A 20,156-nucleotide genomic window follows, 5' to 3' on the forward strand; every position below is an offset into this window, starting at 1 on the left:
ATGACAACAACATGAACACCTGACAGCTCCGCACTTATACATACTATTGGTGTTTAGCCACGTGCATGTTGGTGGATTGGGAATTTACAGACTGGGGGACACCATGTTACCATGTTACACCATGTTACCTATGGTGCGTGCCTTCCTGGCCAGGTACCTAACACCACAACCTAATACCACCCTGTAGCTATCAATACTATGTAGAATGGGGAGGTGTCTAGATATGATAAATTTTATTTCTTGAAATTGTGAGCTGTATTGCATAGAAAAAAACAGGTAGATCAATAATTAATTTTTGCTTAGAGGATTGGTTGTCAGACCATAGCAGCAAAGTTCATGCTCCTTCCTTACGAATTGGAGAGTGCATTCTGTGACTCATCAGGAAGCTTGCTGGACCTCTGCAGAGAGGCTACTGCTTCCACGCAGAAAGCAAGGGTCCTTCGTTGCAACATGCTGATAGGGAACAGGCTTTTCTACTTAGACTGTGGCTACTTTCTAAAGTAAATAAACTGTAAGACTTTGCAAACATTTTGTTTTGATCCATCTGTATTATATTTCACAAATTTAAACAGAAAGTTTAGTTGGGCTTTAGCCTTGCTTCACATCATGGTGATGTAGTACATAGGCCTTCGTGTTGCAATGTTATTTTTTCAACATATCATCAATGTAACGTGTCACATTTAAAGTAACTTTGTATAAATTTTATAACCAGAACTGGCTGGGACAGGGAGGGGGCAGAAGGGGCAGCTGTCCTGGTGCAGTGTTTTCATGTGGGAGAGGGGTATATATCAGTGGCGGCTGGTGCTCAAAATTTTTGGGGGGGCGCAAAAAGAAAAATGTAATAGGTATTGCTTCGCGGCAAAAAACGCTGTAAAAAATTGCGTGACTTTGAGGTCATGGTACAGGCATGGCACAGGTGATGGTACAGGCATGGCACAGGCATGCACAGATGATGGTATAGGCATGGCACAGGTGATGGTATAGGCATGGCACAGGTGATGGTATAGGCATGGCACAGGTGATGGTACAGGCATGTTACAGGTCATGGTACAGGAGATGGTATAGGCATGGCACAGGTCATGGTAAGGGCATGGCACAGGTCATGGTACAGGCATGTCACAGGTCATGGTAAGGGCATGGCACAGGTTATGGTATAGGCATGTCACGGGTGATGGTATAGGCATGTCACGGGTGATGGTAAGGGCATGTCACAGGTCATGGCACAGGCATGACACAGGTCATGGCACAGGCATGGCACAAGTCATGGTAAGGACATGGCACAGGTCATGGTAAGGGCATGGCACAGGTCATGGTAAGGGCATGGCACAGGTGATGGTACAGGCATGTCACAGGTCATGGTAAGGGCATGGCACAGGTCATGGCACAGGCATGTCACAGGTGATGGTATAGGCATGTCACAGGTCATAGAAAGGGCATGGCACAGGTGATGGTACAGGTATGTCACAGGTCATGGTATAGGCATGTCACAGGTCATGGTAAGGGCATGGCACAGGCCATGACACAGGCATGGCACATGTCATGGTACAGGCATGGTACAGGTCATGGTAAGTGCATGGCACATGTCATGGTACAGGCATGGCACATGTCATGGTACAGGCATGGCACAGGTCATGGAAAGGGCATGGCACAGGTCATAGTAAGGGCATGGCACAGGTGATGGTACAGGCATGTCACAGGTCATGGTAAGGGCATGGCACAGGTCATGGCACAGGCATTTCACAGGTGATGGTATAGGCATGTCACAGGTCATAGTAAGGGCGTGGCACAGGTGATGGTACAGGCATATCACAGGTCATGGTACAGGCATATCACAGGTCATGGTACAGGCATGTCACAGGTCATGTCACAGGTCATGTCACAGGTCATGTCACAGGTCATGTCACAGGCATGTCACAGGTCATGTCACAGGTCATGGTAAGGGCATGGCACAGGTCATGGTACAGGCATGGCACAGGTCATGGTAAGGGCATGGCACAGGCATGTCACAGGTGATGGTATAGGCATGTCACAGGTGATGGTAAGGGCATGGCACAGGTGATGGTACAGGCATGTCACAGGTCATGTTATGGGCATGTCAAAGGTCATGGTAAGGGCATGGCACAGGCCATGACACAGGCATGGCACAGGTCATGGTAAGGGTATGGCACAGGTGATGGTACAGGCATGTCACAGGTCATGGTAAGGGCATGTCACAGGCCATGACACAGGCATAGCACAGGTCATGGTACAGACTTGGCACAGGTCACGGTAAGGGTATGGCACAGGTGAAGGTACAGGCATGTCACAGGTCATGGTAAGGTCATGGTACATGCATGGCACAGGTCATGGTAAGGGCATGGCACAGGTCATGGCACAGGCATGTCACAGGTGATGGTATAGGCATGTCACAGGTCATGGTAAGGGCATGACACAGGTGATGGTACAGGCATGTCACAGGTCATGGTATAGGCATGTCACAGGTCATGGTAAGGTCGTGGCAGAGGTCATGGTACAGGCATGGCACAGGTCATGGTAAGGGCATGGCACAGGTCATGGCACAGGCATGGCACATGTGATGGTATAGGCATGTCACAGGTCATGGTAAGGGCATGGCACAGGTTATGGTACAGGCATGTCACAGGTCATGGTATAGGCATGTCACAGGTCATGGCACAGGTGATGGCACAGGCATGTCACAGGTCATGGTAAGGGCATGGCACAGGTGATGGTACGGACATGGCACAGGTCATGGTACAGGCATGGCACAGGTCATGGTAAGGGCAGGGCACAGGTCATGGTAAGGGCAGGGCACATGGCACAGGCATGTCACAGGTGATGGTATAGGCATGTCACAGGTCACGGTAAGGGCATGGTACAGGTGATGGTACAGGCATGTCACAGGTCATGGTAAGGGCATGGCACAGGTCATGGTAAGGTCATGGCACAGGTCATGGTAATAGCATGGCACAGGTCATGGTACAGGCATGGCACAGGTCATGGTAAGGGCATGGCACAGGTGATGGTACAGGCATGTCACAGGTCATGGTATAGGCATGTCACAGGTCATGGTAAGGGCAGGCACAGGTCATGACACAGGCATGGCACAGGTCATGGTAAGGCTATGGCACAGGTGATGGTACAGGCATGTCACAGGTCATGGTAAGGGCATGTCACAGGTCATGTCACAGGTCATGTCACAGTCATGTCACAGGTCATGTCACAGGCATGTCACAGGTCATTTTACAGGTCATGTCACAGGTCAGGTCACAGTTATGTCACAGGTCAGGTCAGGTCCCAGGTCATGTCACAGTCATGTCACAGGTCAGGTCACAGGTCAGGTCATGTCACAGGTCAGGTCACAGGTCATGTCACAGTCAGGTCATAGGTCAGGTCACAGTCAGGTCACAGGTCATGTCACAGTCAGGTCACAGGTCAGGTCACAGGTCATGTCACAGTCAGGTCACAGGTCATAGCATCGCGCTGCAGCGGCTTCAATCACTTACCTGCTCTCCTGGGCTGCCTGCAAGACGTCCACGGCGCTGCTCCTCTCCTTGAGTCCACTTCTTCTGACGGCGGCGGGATTCCGGGAACCGGTGAGGCGGGAGATCGGGCAGTGAGTGAGACCGTCCACTGCGCTACTCCTCTCCTCCTCGAGAGTCCTCTTCTTCCTTCTTCTGCTCTGACGGGGGCGGGATTCCGAAAACCGGTCGGCGGCGGGAAGGCGGCGGCGGGAAGGTGACGGATCGGAGATCGGGCGGTGAGTGAGACCGTCCACGCGCTCTCCTCTTTGAGAGTCCTTTTCTTCCTTCTCTGACGGTGGCGGGCACCAGGCAAACCACCTCTCTCTGGCAGTGGCAGTCTCAGATCTTCATGCTACACCGGTCCGGGCCGTCCGGCGGGAAGGAGATCGGGCGGTGACGGTGTGTGACTGACGCACGCACCAGCACCGCCCCCATTGCAACGTCAGCAGGGTCAGGATGTCCTGAATGATGATTGGTCCAGGCTGGAGTCTGGACCAATCACAGTCAGGACATCACAAAAGTGGGGAGTGTTGGGGCGCATTGCTCTGCGCCCCGGTGACCCTCAGAAGGCCGCCAATCGGCGCCTCTGCCCGCCGCACGTGGGGTGGAAAACCCCACCACACCATAGCCACCAATAAGTCCGTCGCCCCTAGTGGGCTAAAAATTGATTTTTTTTAAATCTTTTTTTTCTTTCTTTTTTTTTGGGGGGGCGGCGCCCCTGCGCCCCCTATACACAGGCTGCCACTGGTATATATATATATAAAATATATATATATATATATATATATATATATAAATTGCTACTGGATATGCACATGAGTAAGCCACTGCAGGATTTGCTTATGAATAAGTCACCATGGCTATGAAGTAGATAATTCATATGCAACTACTAGAGGAGCTAGTTGTTTTAGGATGGAGGTGGGGAGATTAATACTCCACTAAATTTGGGATACATTTTCTCCAAATGACCAGCAGTAAGAAGCACAACATTACTGATCACCACATACAATACACGGTGCAGTCCATTAAGTCTGTATAAACATGTCAGTCTAACAGGAGCCACAGCGGTCTTTGACTTTTGCATGTATTTCTACATCCAGCAAACACCTGTGGTTAGAGACTGATGAATCATACTGGATGCAATCTGTCTGCGTTGGTGACAAGCAAAGACAAGTGGTGTGGTGAGTTGCACCGTGGAAAAATTCTGCATGACTGCACTTTTCAGCACCACACCTCAAAGCTGCATTGTGATGGGGATGGGCACACAGAAAATACTTGTTTTCTATGTGTCTTTGGGGGGATCAGGTGCAGAAAATGTAAGTCACTGCACATGGTATGAAAAAACCCTTAAATATTTTCTTATCTTTAAAGACACTGACTTACGCACAGTAAACGGGGGGCAGAGTTTGGCATCTTTGCCCTGGGCAATGTATGACCTTCTCCCTATGTGTGTGTAGCTAGGAGTTTCCAGATATTGTTACTATCATTTTTTGAATTGCTTCCTTAAGTCGTACGCTGGACTGCCAGTAATTAGAAAGTTTGTTTTGGCATTTGGTTACAAGTTATGTACAAAGGCCTTTCCAATATACGCACAATGAGGAAGTAAAAATCACGAAGAAAAACAGAAATCTGCCACTGCTATTTTAAATATGTACATTTTCTTGGAGGTATAAACATCGTTCAGCCAGTCTACAAATGTAAGTACATATTCTACAGCATTGCACATTTGTTTATTATGTTCTTTAAAGTCATTGATATATGGTGGGCTTGTAACTAATGCCATTTATATACTTATATATATGTATGTGTTAAAAATGTAAATACTTAGATGCATTGTGAGTAAAGTTGTCTGTCTATCTATCTATCTTAAAAATTAGACATGTACAATAGGGTTGATTTACTAAAACTGGAGAGAGTGACAAATCTGGTGCAGCTCTGTATTAAACCATTCAGCTTTGAGTTGTTTTTTTTTTATGTCATAGCTTAACCAGTTCTAGACCGGAAGGATCTGCCCTCTTAATGACCACTCCATTTTTTGCGATTCGGCACTGCATTACTTTAACGTAAAATTGTGTGGTCGTGTAACGCTGTACCCAAATAAAATTGATGTCCTTTTTTCCCCAACAAATAGAGCTTTCTTTGCAATTTTTATTTTTTGCGCTATTGACAAAAAAAGAGCGACAATTCTGAAAAAAAATATATATATTTTTTCACATTCTGCTATATAGCATTCCCCCCCAAAATATTAAAAAAATCTATTTTTTTCATCATTTTAGGCTAATTTTTTTTTTTTTTTTTCTAGTAATGTGTTTACAACAGCTGACCATTCTTCTCTCTCAGTGGGAAGCGATCAGTTAATGTTCTCACGTCACAGCAGGACTTAACATTAGAGAAGGGACCATAAGCATCCTTTACTTACCTTGCACATGATCCTTTACCTCCCCAATCCTGTAAAATATGGCTGATTTTCAGCAAACGGAGATTAGCAAATATTGCCCGAAGCACCAATAATCTTTCACCTTTTTTCCTTTTGATGAAACAGCAAATTTTTAAGAATTAAAAAGCCAAATAAAATTAAGCACCTATCCAAAGTTTTTAAACGATTTTTGGATAGAGTGGAGAAAATTTCCCGCTTTCTGTGTTACCATTGGAGATTTTTCCCCACACTTTTTCATTCTTGTCAATTGTTACCATGAGATGTAACAATAAATCTCCCTAACAGGTACAACCTCCATGAGCCTTTTATTGCTCTCTATGTCCTCGTTACTAGGACATAAAGCACAGGGGCCACAAACAGCAATATTACCTGACAAAGTATCCAAACCTTCCCATCTATGATTACATGCACCCTGGATTGTGGTGATCTCTGATGTTTCTACATTCCAGTTACTGCTATTTTGATTCTCCTATAGAATGCGTTCATAACTGGAATATTCATGGAACAGATGTAAAAGAGTGCTGCTGCCCCAAATTGAACTATTCAATTATTTTTTTAACGGAGTAAAGACCTGAAGCAGAATGCATGAAGACAGAGGAACCCTCAGATCTATTTTTGATTCTTTTTTCTTAAAGTATTTTGAATGTAGATATTATTCTATAACCCATGGCCCCCTTCATGTACTATCTAGGATATGACTGGTTTGGATACTTCAGATGGATAGTGCTTTGAAACGAGGTCCTATTTTTAAGGCTACACTTTAGAGGTACAGGTTATAAATGGTTGTATCACTATGGCAGGGGGTCTCCAAGGTTAAAGTTGTCCAACTACGATGATACTAACCCATATGTCGTGTGCTTGGCTGCTATATACAGTATTTGGAGGGAGGCACACATTATTTAATTTTAAAAAAAAGTTAAGTTTAAAAATTATAAAAAGAAGCATTAAATATTATTTAGAATATGGTGACTGGGATTGTAGGTGCTTAATTTAAATTAGCCAAAGAAATTGTAATCTGCTCATCTCTAGTCAACAAATTATAACCACCACTGAACTGAGTAACAGGACAGTCTCTCTTTACTAAATTGTGTTGTGGTGGTCAATTGATAACATGGGAAGCTTTCTAGCAGTCTCTCTAAAGAGACTGTCTCGCACATGGTTATCTCTCCCTAGCATGGCAGTATCTCATGTTAGTCCCTCTTACAGAGTAGTGTCTCACAAAGTACACTTTCTCATACACGGTAGTCTCTTACTAGGCATTCATCAGTTTGTCCCCAAAAAGGTAGTTAATCTTCTGCAACGGGACAATCTGTTAGATGGCAGTTTTTCTACAAAAGGAATCTCTGATGGAACCACTCACTTCTACCTCCCATTAAAATTTGGACCTGTTGCTGTTACAGCTTGGACAGCTCTAGTCCAAATAATTAAATGATTATGTTTTTTTATTTTTGGTACAGTGTGACAGAACTAACTAACAAAGATTTTTGCTTTTTTTGTATGTAGGCCTTAAAATATGAATTCTTCAGCCACAGAGGTGTGCCCTGACTGTGGGGAATGTGCTAGTGGCAATGGCAAGTACAGTTTTATTGTATTTAGTGATCATTAAAAAATATCATTGTTTTATGTTTTCTTAAATCTAAAGAAAAGGAAAAAGATTTGTGGGGAAATGTAAAATACTGTATATAACAGATGTTTTGGAAATCATCATGAAAAAATATTATTCACCAAACTAAATATATTATATGAAAAAATATAAAAACAGCGTTAGCATTAAATAAACATATAAAATGTACAAAAAAAGTCCAAATAAACAAATGTAATCATTATAAAGTGCTCTTGTGCTCCAACTTTTTTTAAAAAGTGCTGAAGTGCTCCATATAAATTCATTCCATGATGTGACACACACCCCCTTTTGTGTCCCTTCTTACCAGAAACAATAGACCCCCAGCTTTTCAGTCTGGGAGTCAGACAGGCTTGGTGAAAAGTAAGACTGATGGGTCACAAGGAACAGATCAAGGACTGCCCAGTATCCTTTTAGATGTCAAATAGTCCTTAGTCGGTATAGCTGGATTTCAACACCGTCCCGCTCTGCAGTGTCGTGCTGGCTTACGTGCCAGTGCCGAATTTGCAGCCGGCTGAAGAAATGGTTAATATGTTCTCGCTCCTTTTCCTGGTGGAAATGTATTAGCACTTCATATTTTCAGTGCTATCAGTGATTATTTGAAACTCACTAGCACAGAAATCTCTGGAGGATGTGTAGAAGATTCACCAAGCATACATGAACAGGGGCCCGGATCTGTGACAGCCAGGCTAGCTAGCAATCTCCTCAAGAGAAAATTTAGTTCCTCCAATTTATCCTCATAGCTGAGCTCCTCAATGTCTCTTATCAGTTTGTTTGCCCTTCTCTGCACTTTCTCCAGTTCCCTGATATGCTTTTTGAGAACTGGTGCCCAAAACTGAACTGCATATTCCAGATGAGGTCTTACTAATGATTTGTACAGGGGCAAAATTAGATCTCTCTCTCTGAAGTCCATACCTCTCCTAAAACAAGAAAGGACTTTGCTTGCTTTGGAAACCATTGCTTGTCATTGCATGCTATTATTAAGCTTAGGATCTACCAGAACACCCAGATCCTTCTCCACCATTGATTCCCCCAGTTGTATAAACAATTGTTTATACTTCCCAGATAAATTCCCCTGAGTTTAAATAAAAAAAATAATGGAGATCCATATGAATGAGGGCTAATGGGGACAATACTGAGTTTCAAAATGTAATAACACTGACATTTTTTTTTTCATAGCCCTGCCACTTCTGAATATTTGTGGCTAAATTTAGTCAACAAATTATAATGAAAAATGTTTGAAACAAGATGTAATCATGCAGGCACTTGATCCTCACTGATCCTCTGTGCAGGAGGACCCATCATATAGACCAGGGGTCTTTAAACTATGGCCCTCCAGTTGTTTATGAACTACAATTCCCATCATGCCTAGTCATGTCTGTGAATGTCAGAGTTTTACAATGCCTCATGGGATGTGTAGTTCTGCAACAGCTGGAGGGCCGTAGTTTGAGGGTCCCTGATATAGACTGTGCCACCTGGTTAGTACAGCCCTAACCTGGTGGCAGAGTCTGTATGCTGTAGAGTTTGATAAATGGATATCAAGGCTTAAATGGTGAACAGCTTCTCCTTCTCTTTAAGAGTTAATAAAAATGTGTGCTTCAGGTGTTGGGAAGAGTCAGAAGACTCACTATAGTTCACGAAGCATAAAATATTTCTCATTTCTATTGATATCTGTTCTGTACAATACCACTGTAGTTCTGAATACAGACAACACCTAGCATTGTTTTTAAATGAAAATAACTTAGAATTATAAGGTGTGGAGTTGTACAAAAGGGCGCCATCATTCAGTTATGCCTAGGGTAGAATAATACTGCCCTGCATCCAATCATTTAGCACCTAGGGATTTAGATAAAAAAAAATGAATGTATAATTCACATTATAAATTCTTATAGTATGTGTAAACTTTAAACTGAAAAAAAATTAGTAATATAATTTCTTATCCCACATCTTTTTAAATTAACCCACTCTTTGGGCTGCACTAGCACAATATTTATGTGTACATTTAAAACTATTTTAAATTAGATTTTGATGCTTTATTTGACTCAGTTTGGGAGATTTATCTTCATTTTTAATACTGTGACCGTTGTCACCCGGTTAGAAAGTAAGGTAAAATGTACAGTTTCTGAATCGTCACCAGGAGAGCAGTAGGGGGAAGCCTCTTCCAGTGACAAATAGACAACAATAAAAAAAAAAAAAACAATTCAGAGATTCCTTTCAGCAGTTTACCTTTAATCATTTATTTAACTGATTCATTTAATAGCATACAATACAATGTTGGACTTCTGACACTCATTTGACAATAACAGGGTATAAACCAAGTTTCTCCAAGTTGTAAATTATAAGACTATCCTGCCCTTCATTCAGACTCAGACTAAACACTGGCAATCAATTTAGAATTAAGTTTTTTTCCTCAGGTGTAGGTGTGTTTTTACTAGTCTGATAAGACCTTTATTACAATAAAGTGGTTGTAACAAGGAGTGGGTTGACACTTGTCCTTGGATTGGTATGGCACTGTTTATCTTAAAGATATGTGGATAAAATCAAGGAAATAGATGCTAAAACAGAGATATCAAAGGGCACTGCTTAGAGAAGACACAAAAAGGGAATCCACATACACAGACAATAAAGCAGGGATTTACCAGACACACAGACCGGTGTTCCGTGAAAAAAACATACTCGTGAGAAAACCATACCCTCGTCACTTCTGGTGCACCTACGGAGGGTATGGATTTATCACGGTAGTGTGTGTAACGTTACACTTGCGGCGGTTACATTAAAACAGCTGTGCTGCAATATGAGTCATCTCCGCTCCTATCCCTGACACTTCCCTGATCTTGGCTAATAAATATAAAAGCGGATCACGGAGCCGACATCTCAGTCATTTAGATTTCATACACCCGCCGCCGCTTTTATATTTATTAGCCAAGATCAGGGAAGTGTCAGGGATAGGAGTGGAGATGACTCATATTGCAGCACAGCTGTTTTAATGTAACCTCCGCAAGTGTAACGTTACACACACTACCGTGAGAAAACCATACCCTCGGAGCATGCGCACTTGTCAGGCCCTCGGCTGTTCAATGACGTATCCGGGGCTTTGAGCATGCGCACTGCTATGCTGCTCAGCTGTTCCTCACAGGAAGTGACGAGGGTATGGATTTCTCACGGGGTATGGTTTTCTAAGGTTACACCGGTCTAAAGGGAGGGCATGCACTAAATACACTGAAAAGGAGCAATACATTCATATACCCAATTAGTGGAACGTTAATTATTAGCAGGAAGGTTCTTTGGTTAATGCAGGTTTATGAAGGCAAATGCTTTGCAGATGAAAGCAATGCTTTATGAAGGATTTTTTTTAAATTCTTCCAAGATTATTATAATTATTACTATACAGGATTTATATAGTGCCAGCAGTTTGTGCAGCGCTTAAGATAAAGCATTCCTCTCTGCTGTTGCAGTTCATCATGTTTCAGAGGCTGATACCAAGTCAAATTCAGGTACTTACACTTCTTGCATTTAAAATACATTTAATTAGATATTAATGAATACAGATCTGCATAGATTTGTGCCTTTTATATTTGACTGAAGTTTGTATTTAATTTGACTTGTGTAGCACCCCCTAACATTGCTAGAGTAGGATGTTTTGTGTTAGTGCAGGTAAATTTGCAGCTTTGGCTGTCAGCCAAACCTGTGTGTTTTTTTGAGTCGGGTGGGTGACTCAGGTAGGCTGGATGACTCAGCAGCAGATTCTCTGGCAACTCCTCTCTGCTTGCTGGAAACTTGGAGAAGGTTTCAGAAGCAGTTAGGAGTAGTCTAGGAGGAGCAAGCTTGAGTATTCTAAGGGCCCTGAGCAATCCTCAACAAAAGGGTTGGCAGGGGCAGGCTCCCTCAAATACTCAGGGTCCACCCAGCTGGGGCAGTGTGAGTTTGGATGGAAGATGGAGATGGAGTGTTAGGCTGTCAGGGCCTTTGAGAGTAACCCTTCAGTCTGGGGGGGGGGGGGGGACTCAGGTCTGGGCTCGGTGTAGAAGGAACCCCTTCTCATGACATACCGAGCGATCCTGACCAGGAGGCCAAGAAGCACGGGAGCAAGGAGAGGACAGCAGGAGGACACTACCCGGCAAATCTCCAGGAAGAAAGACAGCCAAAAGGGCTGGTAAGTGTTGCAGTCAGAGGAATGAGAGGCATGCCTGAAGGGACTGGGTGTAAGCAGTCTGGGATGGATGCAGAGTCAGCCTGGGAGGACTGTGGAGAAGTAGCCAGGAGGGCTAGTGAAAGGACCAGCTGCAGGCAGGCAGGCTGGCAGTGACTGAAAAGGTGGGACTGGGAGCAGTAGCCACAGGAAAAGACAGCTAGCACCAAAGACCTCTATTTTTGCTGCCCTACTAAAGGGGCCCATGGTCCCTGCCTGCAAAAGACATTCACAAGGATCTAACAAAGATTTTGTTACATCAAACAGTCAGTGCTAGCTGGTCCTGGGAGTTGTAGTTCTACAAGCAAGTCTGTGCTGGAGGTAGAAGAAGAGGAGTGTTTATATACCAGATGTATATAGTTTGTGTCCCTGAATAGTTCTGTGCTGATCAAGTGGGCATCCCATAATAAACCTTTTCCATCCATGTTCCATTCCCCTAATAAAAAAAACAAACAAACCTGCAAGGACTGCTTCCTGACTCCACAGTAAATGGAAAATTAATGTCGGGTGGGTGACTCAGGTAGGCTGGATGACTCAACAGCAACTTCTCTGGCAACTCCTCTCTGCTTGCTGGAAACTTGGAGAAGGTTTCAGAAGCAGTTAGGAGTAGTCTAGGAGGAGCAAGCTTGAGTATTCTGAGGGCCCTGAGCAATCCTCAACAGAAGGGTTGGCAGGGGCAGGCTCCACCCAGCTGGGGCAGTGTGAGTTTGGATGGAAGATGGAGATGGAGTGTTAGGCTGTCAGGGCCTTTGAGAGTAACCCTTCAGTCTGGGGGGGGGGGAGGGGGACTCAGGTCTGGCTTTGCAGGAAGCAAGCGCATCATACATTGGGCGCTTCTGTTAAGGAGATCAATCCTCAATGGTGGAGGGGGGGGGGGGGTTGGTTGGCCTCCGTGGTCATGCAGGGAGTGCCATGCTGACACTCAGGCTTTGTAGGGTGGGAGATAACCAATATTCGCCAGCGGCTCCAGCAGGAGTAGTACTACACTTGGTATCAACCTCTTCAGAATGGGAGAGGGATAAGCAGCACAAGAAGCCAATTAGTTCATGAGATGACAATGAGCATGCTGAAAGAGGAGAAATCAGAGTGCCAGACAGGGGCGGATCCAGAGTCTAGTCTCCGGAGGGGCACTGCCAGAAAATAAGGTGTTGCTTACAGAACTGAATTAAACGTATCATACAGAGTAAAATGTACAGAGGTCAGTAGTATGTAGGGCAGTGTACAGAGGTCAGTAGTATGTAGGGCAGCGTAAAGAGGTCAGTAGGATGTAGGGCAGCGTACAGAGGTCAGTAGGATGTAGGGCAGCAATACAGGTCAGTAGGATTTAGGGCTGCGTACAGAGGTCAGTAGGCTGTAGGGCAGCGTACAGAGGTCAGTAGGCTGTAGGGCAGCGTACAGAAGTCAGTAGGATGTAGGGCAGCGTACAGAGGTCAATAGGCTGTAGGGCAGCGTACAGAGGTCAGTAGTATGTAAGGAAGCGTACAGAGGTCAGTAGGATATAGGGCAGCGTACAGAGGTCAGTAGGATATAGGGCAGCGTACAGAGGTCAGTAGGATGTAGGGCAGCGTACAGAGGTCAGTAGGCTATAGGGCAGCGTACAGAGGTCAGTAGGCTGTAGAGCAGCCTAGGGGTGGAAAAAAAGGACTGCTGGGCGGTTCCAGATTATTATTATTTATCTACTATTGTTTTTTATTTTTATTTTTATTTTTGGCTGGAGTTCTGCTATAGAGCACAGACTGCTTTAGGAGCGCCTTTTGTTAACCACTCTCATTGTGAATGTATTTAATTATAAGTATATTTTAAAATTATTGGCAGGTGCACTTTCATACACATGAACTTTGTTTATATATCCTGCTTTTTGATTTTCTTCACAGCTGGTGTATTATTCCATGAACTATACTGCTATCACGCTTACATAGTGTCTCCACCAGCACCACAGAATCCAAAGCAAAGGGAGAAAGATGAGTATATGGCTGAGAAAATTGTCAAACCTCTTGAATTAAATGGATTTAAATGTTACTATGGTTCCAGAGACATATATGGTGGTGAACATGTTATTACAGCTTTAAGTAAACCAATTACTATAATCCCAACAACTATTATACCAGTTTATAAGGACAGGTTTTTTTCTGCATTTTGGAACCTACTCCTCAGAGTCGAATATTTGGATAGGATTGTGTTTCTGACATTTGATTCAACGCCGATTGGACCTCCAGCTGTTGTTAAGAACAGTTACTCAATTGCAGTCAACGACCCCTACCTACTACCAAAGCTGATCAAAACAATTCAAACAAAGACTCAGAAGATACCAATACATGGCAGGAAAAGAAAACTTGAACTTAGTGATCCAGGTAATGATATGTTCCTTACATATTTTGAAGGAAGCGATTGAATAACTGGTTCTACAAAGTGACACAATGGCAGACAAGAATAAGGGAAATTTGTTTGTGAGTCGAGTGCCTAGAGCTTTTGGGGAGCCCTCAATGGTATTATTATCCCATCATTAGAAAATATTTTGGCCCTAATATCAAGCTGCATATAATGCATGTTAAAATGACATGTAATGATGCTGGTCTAAGAGGCCAATTTAGCATGCCCTAAGCACACTAAAATAGTTTATTTTTGATGGTGAAAAATGACGTGTCCTTGACTCCCTCTGAGATCCATACACAGGATGACTATAGAGATTTGACTTCTGTCTATAAGTTTAATCTTCACTATTTCCTTGGCTATATCCTGCCACTGTCAGTTGCCATTTGGCAAAGATTCAGTGGGCCTAATGCGCAATCATTTTTCAGTTAATGACTTACTTCTATTATTTGGATGGGTCCTAATCTCAATTTGGTCAGCGGTTAAATTTCAATGTACTGGCTGGCCCTGGATCTAAGGAGGTGCCAAAGGGGCACAGCTAACAATCTGAAGTCTTAGGTCAGGTAAGGCTCATGGTATGGTTGGAGTTTAGGAGGCTAAGCAATTAACTTTTAGTATTAATTTATGTGTTAAGGATCTGTTTTGTAAGGTATGGTTAGGGCTAGGTTTAAAGGTAGGTCTCCATTTTCAGGGTTATTTCATCTGTAGCCAATTTTTTTTATAGTTTTGGATTGAGCATGAAAGGGTTAAAACCCCCACTAGATTATTTTTTGCAATTTGCGTATCAATAATTACTTCCTGTCCCAAAGACACAACAAGTTAGAAGCAATCTTCCAAAGTAAGGGGATTTTCCCTATTAGACAATTGGAAACAGATGTCCCCATACCTCTTATTCTAGGGACAGCTCGAAAATGTTGGATTTACCTTCCCTTTTTTTCTCATGACAATGGTCATCAGTGCAATAGAGGGGTGAATTTTCTTAAGGGGACACAGACAGCAGGTCAGCCTCACCCTTCCCAACTCAATTCAGAGTAAAAAAAAAACAAAAACAAAAATTCCGTACAAATACAATTTAACCACTTCTGGACCGGAAGGTTTCCCCCCTAATGACCAGGCCATTTTTTTTGCGATTCGGCACTGCGTTATTTTACTTGACGATTGCGCGACATTGTACCCCAATTAAATTGATGTCCATTTTTTCCCCATAAATAGAGCTTTATTTTGGTGGTAGTGGATCACCTGTGCGTTTTTTAGAGCGACAATTCTGAAAAGAAAACAATATTTCTCTATCGCTCATTGACAGACGTAGTCCTCGGTGATACAGCACCTTCGGGTTATGTTGCCTCCACAGGAGTAGGACTAGACAGGAAATAAAATGCTCTGGCCACACCCTAGGGGCAGTCCCAGAGGGTATATCCTCTCTCTCTCTGCCTCAGCAAATCAGTTTTTTTCTGTCTAGTCAGGAGTAAGGACCTAGATACCTTGCTGGGATCTTCGGTCCTGGCAGGATTTTTTTTCTTAGAAAAGAATTTTTTAAGACAGCTTTTTTTCTCCAGTGTTCCTGTGAGATCTTCAAGCAAGAAAGCTGAACTGGGCGACGGGCTGGATGTTGAGATCCAGTGGTCACCCCAGTTCAGCCTACGAGCGCGTGCAGGCCATAGCTCCGCGCTGGGTCGGCCGCGACATAGTCCCACTGGACGGGGACTGACCCTGCGAGTTAAACGTCTCGCTGAAACGCCAAAGACCATGAGTCACGGCGCCCGTATTGGTCGACAGCCCTCCTACCTCGGTGGAGAGGGGTACTGTCAGGAGTTGGCGCCCGCCTGGTTCCGGTATGGTGAGTAGTATGTTCCCCCTTTCCCCCTGACGGGTCTTGTGGTGAACGCGGGCCCCTCTCTGTAATGGTAAGGATGGGTTCCCCTCTATCCTGCAACATGTCACAGATCCCCCTAATTGAGTGTGATTTTTGTGTACAAGAAGCCAGGAGGCTTGGTTTGGGAGCTGACAATCTAATTGTAAAGATGTGTAAATGATTGTAGTCAGTGGCAGTACTAGAACTTTACTGTGATAGTATAAGGTATCCTACCTGTCAGTAGCCACAGGGCGATGTCTATACATGTATACTGCATTCCAGATCATTCCTCCAGCTAAGCAGCGGTCCGCATACGGCCCGCTAGGGTCCGGTACCTCCGACCACGCTGACCACCATGAGGGTGAAGGGTTGTGAGGCCGAGATCCTTCTGCAGACATGCCGCTATTCTGTGCAGGCCGCCGCCATTGTCTGGTAGATCGCACGAGGCCGCCATTTTGGTGTAGCCTCGTGTCTCCAGCATGGGGGCGGCCATGTTTGAGGTGACTCAAACACCTCATGGAGCCAGGGGGAGGAGCCGGCAGGCGTGTTAAGGGGCGGAGCCGCCTCTTTTACCCAGGAAATAGGGCCAAAGACTTCCTGTCTGTAACAAGACAAGCACTGAGCAAGCTGATGAAAACTTCTGTGCATCAGGGATGAGCCTTGGGGTCTGTCTCTCTCTCTGTGGGGTCCAAAAAGGCAGGTAACACTGAGGGGCGCTGTTGCGACTGGGGGACACAAAAAAAAAAAAAAAAAAAGTTTTTTTTTTACTTTGTCATTTTTTGTCGCTGGCAAGTGTCTTGTATAATCATTGACCCTGCCGCATAGGTATCCCCACCTGATCCCCTCAAGGTGGCCGCAGGACCCTCCAGTACCCCACTTGTTTTTTAATGCATTATTGGCAATTTTGGAGTCTTTGGTATCCCGGGTGGAGGTGACGGTCAAGTAGCGACCCCCGCCTACCCCTATTGTTTATCAGATACTTCAGATACGGATTCGGAACTGGTCAATGCAGGTGCAGGTCCCTCTTAGGGGGCTGTTGTCTCAGGTAATATCTCCTCAGCAGTGAGGAGCACGTTTCTGCCTCCGCCATAGCACAAGAGTGGTGGATGCACTAGTTGTGTCCGTCCGGGAAACCTTTAGTCTTGAGGTTACACCGGCAGAGGTAGCTGAGACTGAGATTCCTTTTTGGTACTTGTTAGCCTACCAAAAGGGCGAAGGATTTTCCTTTACCCAAATGGGGTCGTTTTGAAACGAACCCCTGTTATTTCCAAACGCATGGCTAGGTGCTATCCGTTTGAGGAATTCCTCTTTATAGGATAGACGGTACCACCTGCTGTCTTGCCACAGACTGTTAGGATAAAAAGACCTCGTAACTAACGAGGACCTTCCTTTTCTGCTCATATAGAGTTGTTCGTTCCGCGAGGGCGGGCGATAAGGCGAAACCCTCCAAAGCCCCTTTAGAGGGGTTTCAAAGGGCGCTGGTCGGGTAAACAAAGAGTCCGGCTCAGCCAAGCCTGAAGAATATAGCCTGATGCGCCCCTACCCATCTCTGGGGTGGGGGGGGGATGTCTTCACCGGTTTCTGGAGGACACAGGATCGAGTTTCGATCACTTCCACCGGTGCGATTCTGCCCTTCTAACATTGAACGGTTTCAGGGGTTCTATTCGAACCTATTCACAATGCCCAGGAAAGAGGGCAAGGTGCGTCCAAATCTGGACTTGGGAAGAAATAGAGTCCATCCGTACAGTGGTGGCCTCCCTGCATAAAAGAGATTTCCTGGCGTCCATAGACATATAGGATGCCTATCTTTATACCCCCATCATCGCAGGACATCAGCGTTTTTTCGCTTTCCCAAAGATCATCCCTGGTTCCCACCAGGAGACTGAACTATCTGGGCTTAAGGTTGGATACATCCTGGGCAAGAGAGTTTCCCCTTGCTGGGAAACTCCAGAAGGTTCAGTCAACGATTCGGATGTTGCTGTCCGTCAATTGGCTGGGACTGATGGTGGCCTTCTTAGAGGCAGTACCGTATACCCAGTCTCATACCCGAATTCTCCTGAAGGAGATTCTTTTTTAATGGAATCAGAATTCCGATTCCCTGGACAATCGGATCCGGTTGAGCGAGCGGACCAGGAAGTCTCCGATGCTCAACCAGGGGAAGTCATTTCTTCCGATAGTATCCAGATTACCAATAAGGGTATCGGAATTGAGAGCGATCAGATTTTGTCTGATTTACTGGATCGAGCAGCTCTAGAGCAGCCCGATTCGGATCCAATCGCATATGGCCTCTTCATCCAGAGGTTTTTTCCCTAGCTGTCCCTTCATTGGGACATCCCGGATGTGGATCTGTTGGCACCTTGGCCTAACAGGAAGGTGCGGAGGTTTGTAGCTCGCGCCACGATCCTCTAGCGGACGCAGCAGAAACGCTGATCGCCCCGTGGGGGCAGTATCAGCTACGGCATGCCTTCCATCCTCTCAAGTTGCTGCGGGAACTTCTTCGCAGGATAGAGGTGGAGGGAATTCCAGTTATTCTGGAAATTCTGGATTGACCTCGTCAAGCCTGGTACGCCGACTTGGCGAGGCTAGTCGCGGACGCTCCTTGGAGACTTCCTCTCAGGGAGGATTTGCGGTCTCAGGGACCGATCTTCCATCTTGCTTTACAGTCGCTGGCTTAATGGCCTGGCCATTGAGACCCAGGTACTGAAGGACAAGGGAGTGTCAGCTTCAGTTATTCCTACCTCCAGTTAAAGCAAGGAAAGCGACTTCCAGCACATGGAAGTCTTATATTGCATGGTGTGAATCTATTGGATTTTCCCCATATACCTATTCGGTGACCCGAATTTTGGTCTGTCTGCAACAAGGGGTTGAGCAGAAACTATCCTTGAGCACGATCAAGGGTCAGGTTTTCGGCGTTAGCAATCTTCTTTCAAGAAACCTTTGGCTAATCATTCCTTGGTGCGGATTTTCATCCAGGGGGTGCGACATCTGGCTCCGCCAGTGCGCACACCCTTACCGCCTGGTATCTTAATTTAGTGTGGTCGGTTCTTCAGAAACTTCTCTTTGAAGATATTAGGGAGATTCCCTTGCTTACATTCCCAGAAGGTGGCCTTCTTGGTGGCCATTACTTCTCTACGCAGGGTGTCAGAACTGGCCGCATTATCCTGTCGTTCCCCAGATCTGGTGGTTCATAGGGATAAGGTGGTTCTTCTTCCGAATCCATCCTTCCTTCCTAAAGTGGTTTTCGTAAGACGGACTCACTTTTTGTGATCACGGATAGCCCTTGAAGGGGGTTGCCTGTGTCTGCCGCGACCATATCTACATGGATCAGTCAGACGGTGGTACAGGCTTATTCTATTAAGGGTCGGAATCCTCCGTTCCCTGTTAGGGCGCACTTCACTCGAGCGCTCAGTACTTCCTGGGCCTTTCGCCATCAGGCGTCAGTGGTCCAGGTATGTAAAGCAGCCACCTGGTAGTCGGTACATACCTTTACAAAATTTTATAAAATTGATGTGATGGCATCGGCGGATGCCTCATTTGGCCGCAAGGTTTTGCAGGCCGCAATTTGAGGAGACCGGTGGTCTACCTCGAGGGTTTTTTTCTGTTGAGTCTCATCATTAAGGATGAGCATTGTAAACTTCTAGTTGGCACCGGTTGGGCCTTCTAGATTTGGATTTGATTTCCATTTTCCCACCCCTCATTTGTGATACTGCTCTGGGACTTCCCGAAGGTGCTGTATCACCGAGGACTACGTCTGTCAATGAGCGATAGAGAAAAATGGATTTTTGTAAAATCTTACCGTAAAATCCTTTTCTCTTAGCTCATTGACAGACGTAGTACCCGCCCCTCTGTTTTTTTGAGTTGGGTTGGGTTAAATTCTCTAAAGACTGCTTTTATGACATAACTGATTTGCTGAGGCAGAGAGAGAGAGGATATACCCTCTGGGACTGCCCCTAGGGTGTGGCCAGAGCATTTTATTTCCTGTCTAGTCCTACTCCTGTGGAGGCAACATAACCCGAAGGTGCTGTATCACCGAGGACTACGTCTGTCAATGAGCTAAGAGAAAAGGATTTTACGGTAAGATTTTACAAAAATCCATTTTTTTTACTTTCTGCTATATAACATTCCTAATAGAAAAAAATCTAAAAATCTAATTTTTTCATAATTTT

At 44.9% G+C, this 20,156-nt stretch overlaps 1 protein-coding gene across 1 annotated transcript in view; it reads left to right on the forward strand.

Moving 5' to 3' along the window:
• Positions 1-20,156, forward strand: part of LOC309564278 (uncharacterized protein) — a gene marked incomplete at its 5' end in the record, with an annotated part of 170,258 nt that overhangs the window by 34,413 nt on the left and 115,689 nt on the right. Inside the window, one exon of the mRNA XM_082268899.1 lies at positions 13,643-14,119. Within this exon, the coding sequence (XP_082125025.1) occupies positions 13,643-14,119 (477 nt within the window). The remainder of the gene's footprint in view (positions 1-13,642; positions 14,120-20,156) is intronic.

Source organism: Pelophylax lessonae, assembly GCF_965119305.1.
Source record: "Pelophylax lessonae genome assembly, chromosome: 9".
Taxonomy (NCBI): Eukaryota; Metazoa; Chordata; class Amphibia; order Anura; family Ranidae; genus Pelophylax; species Pelophylax lessonae.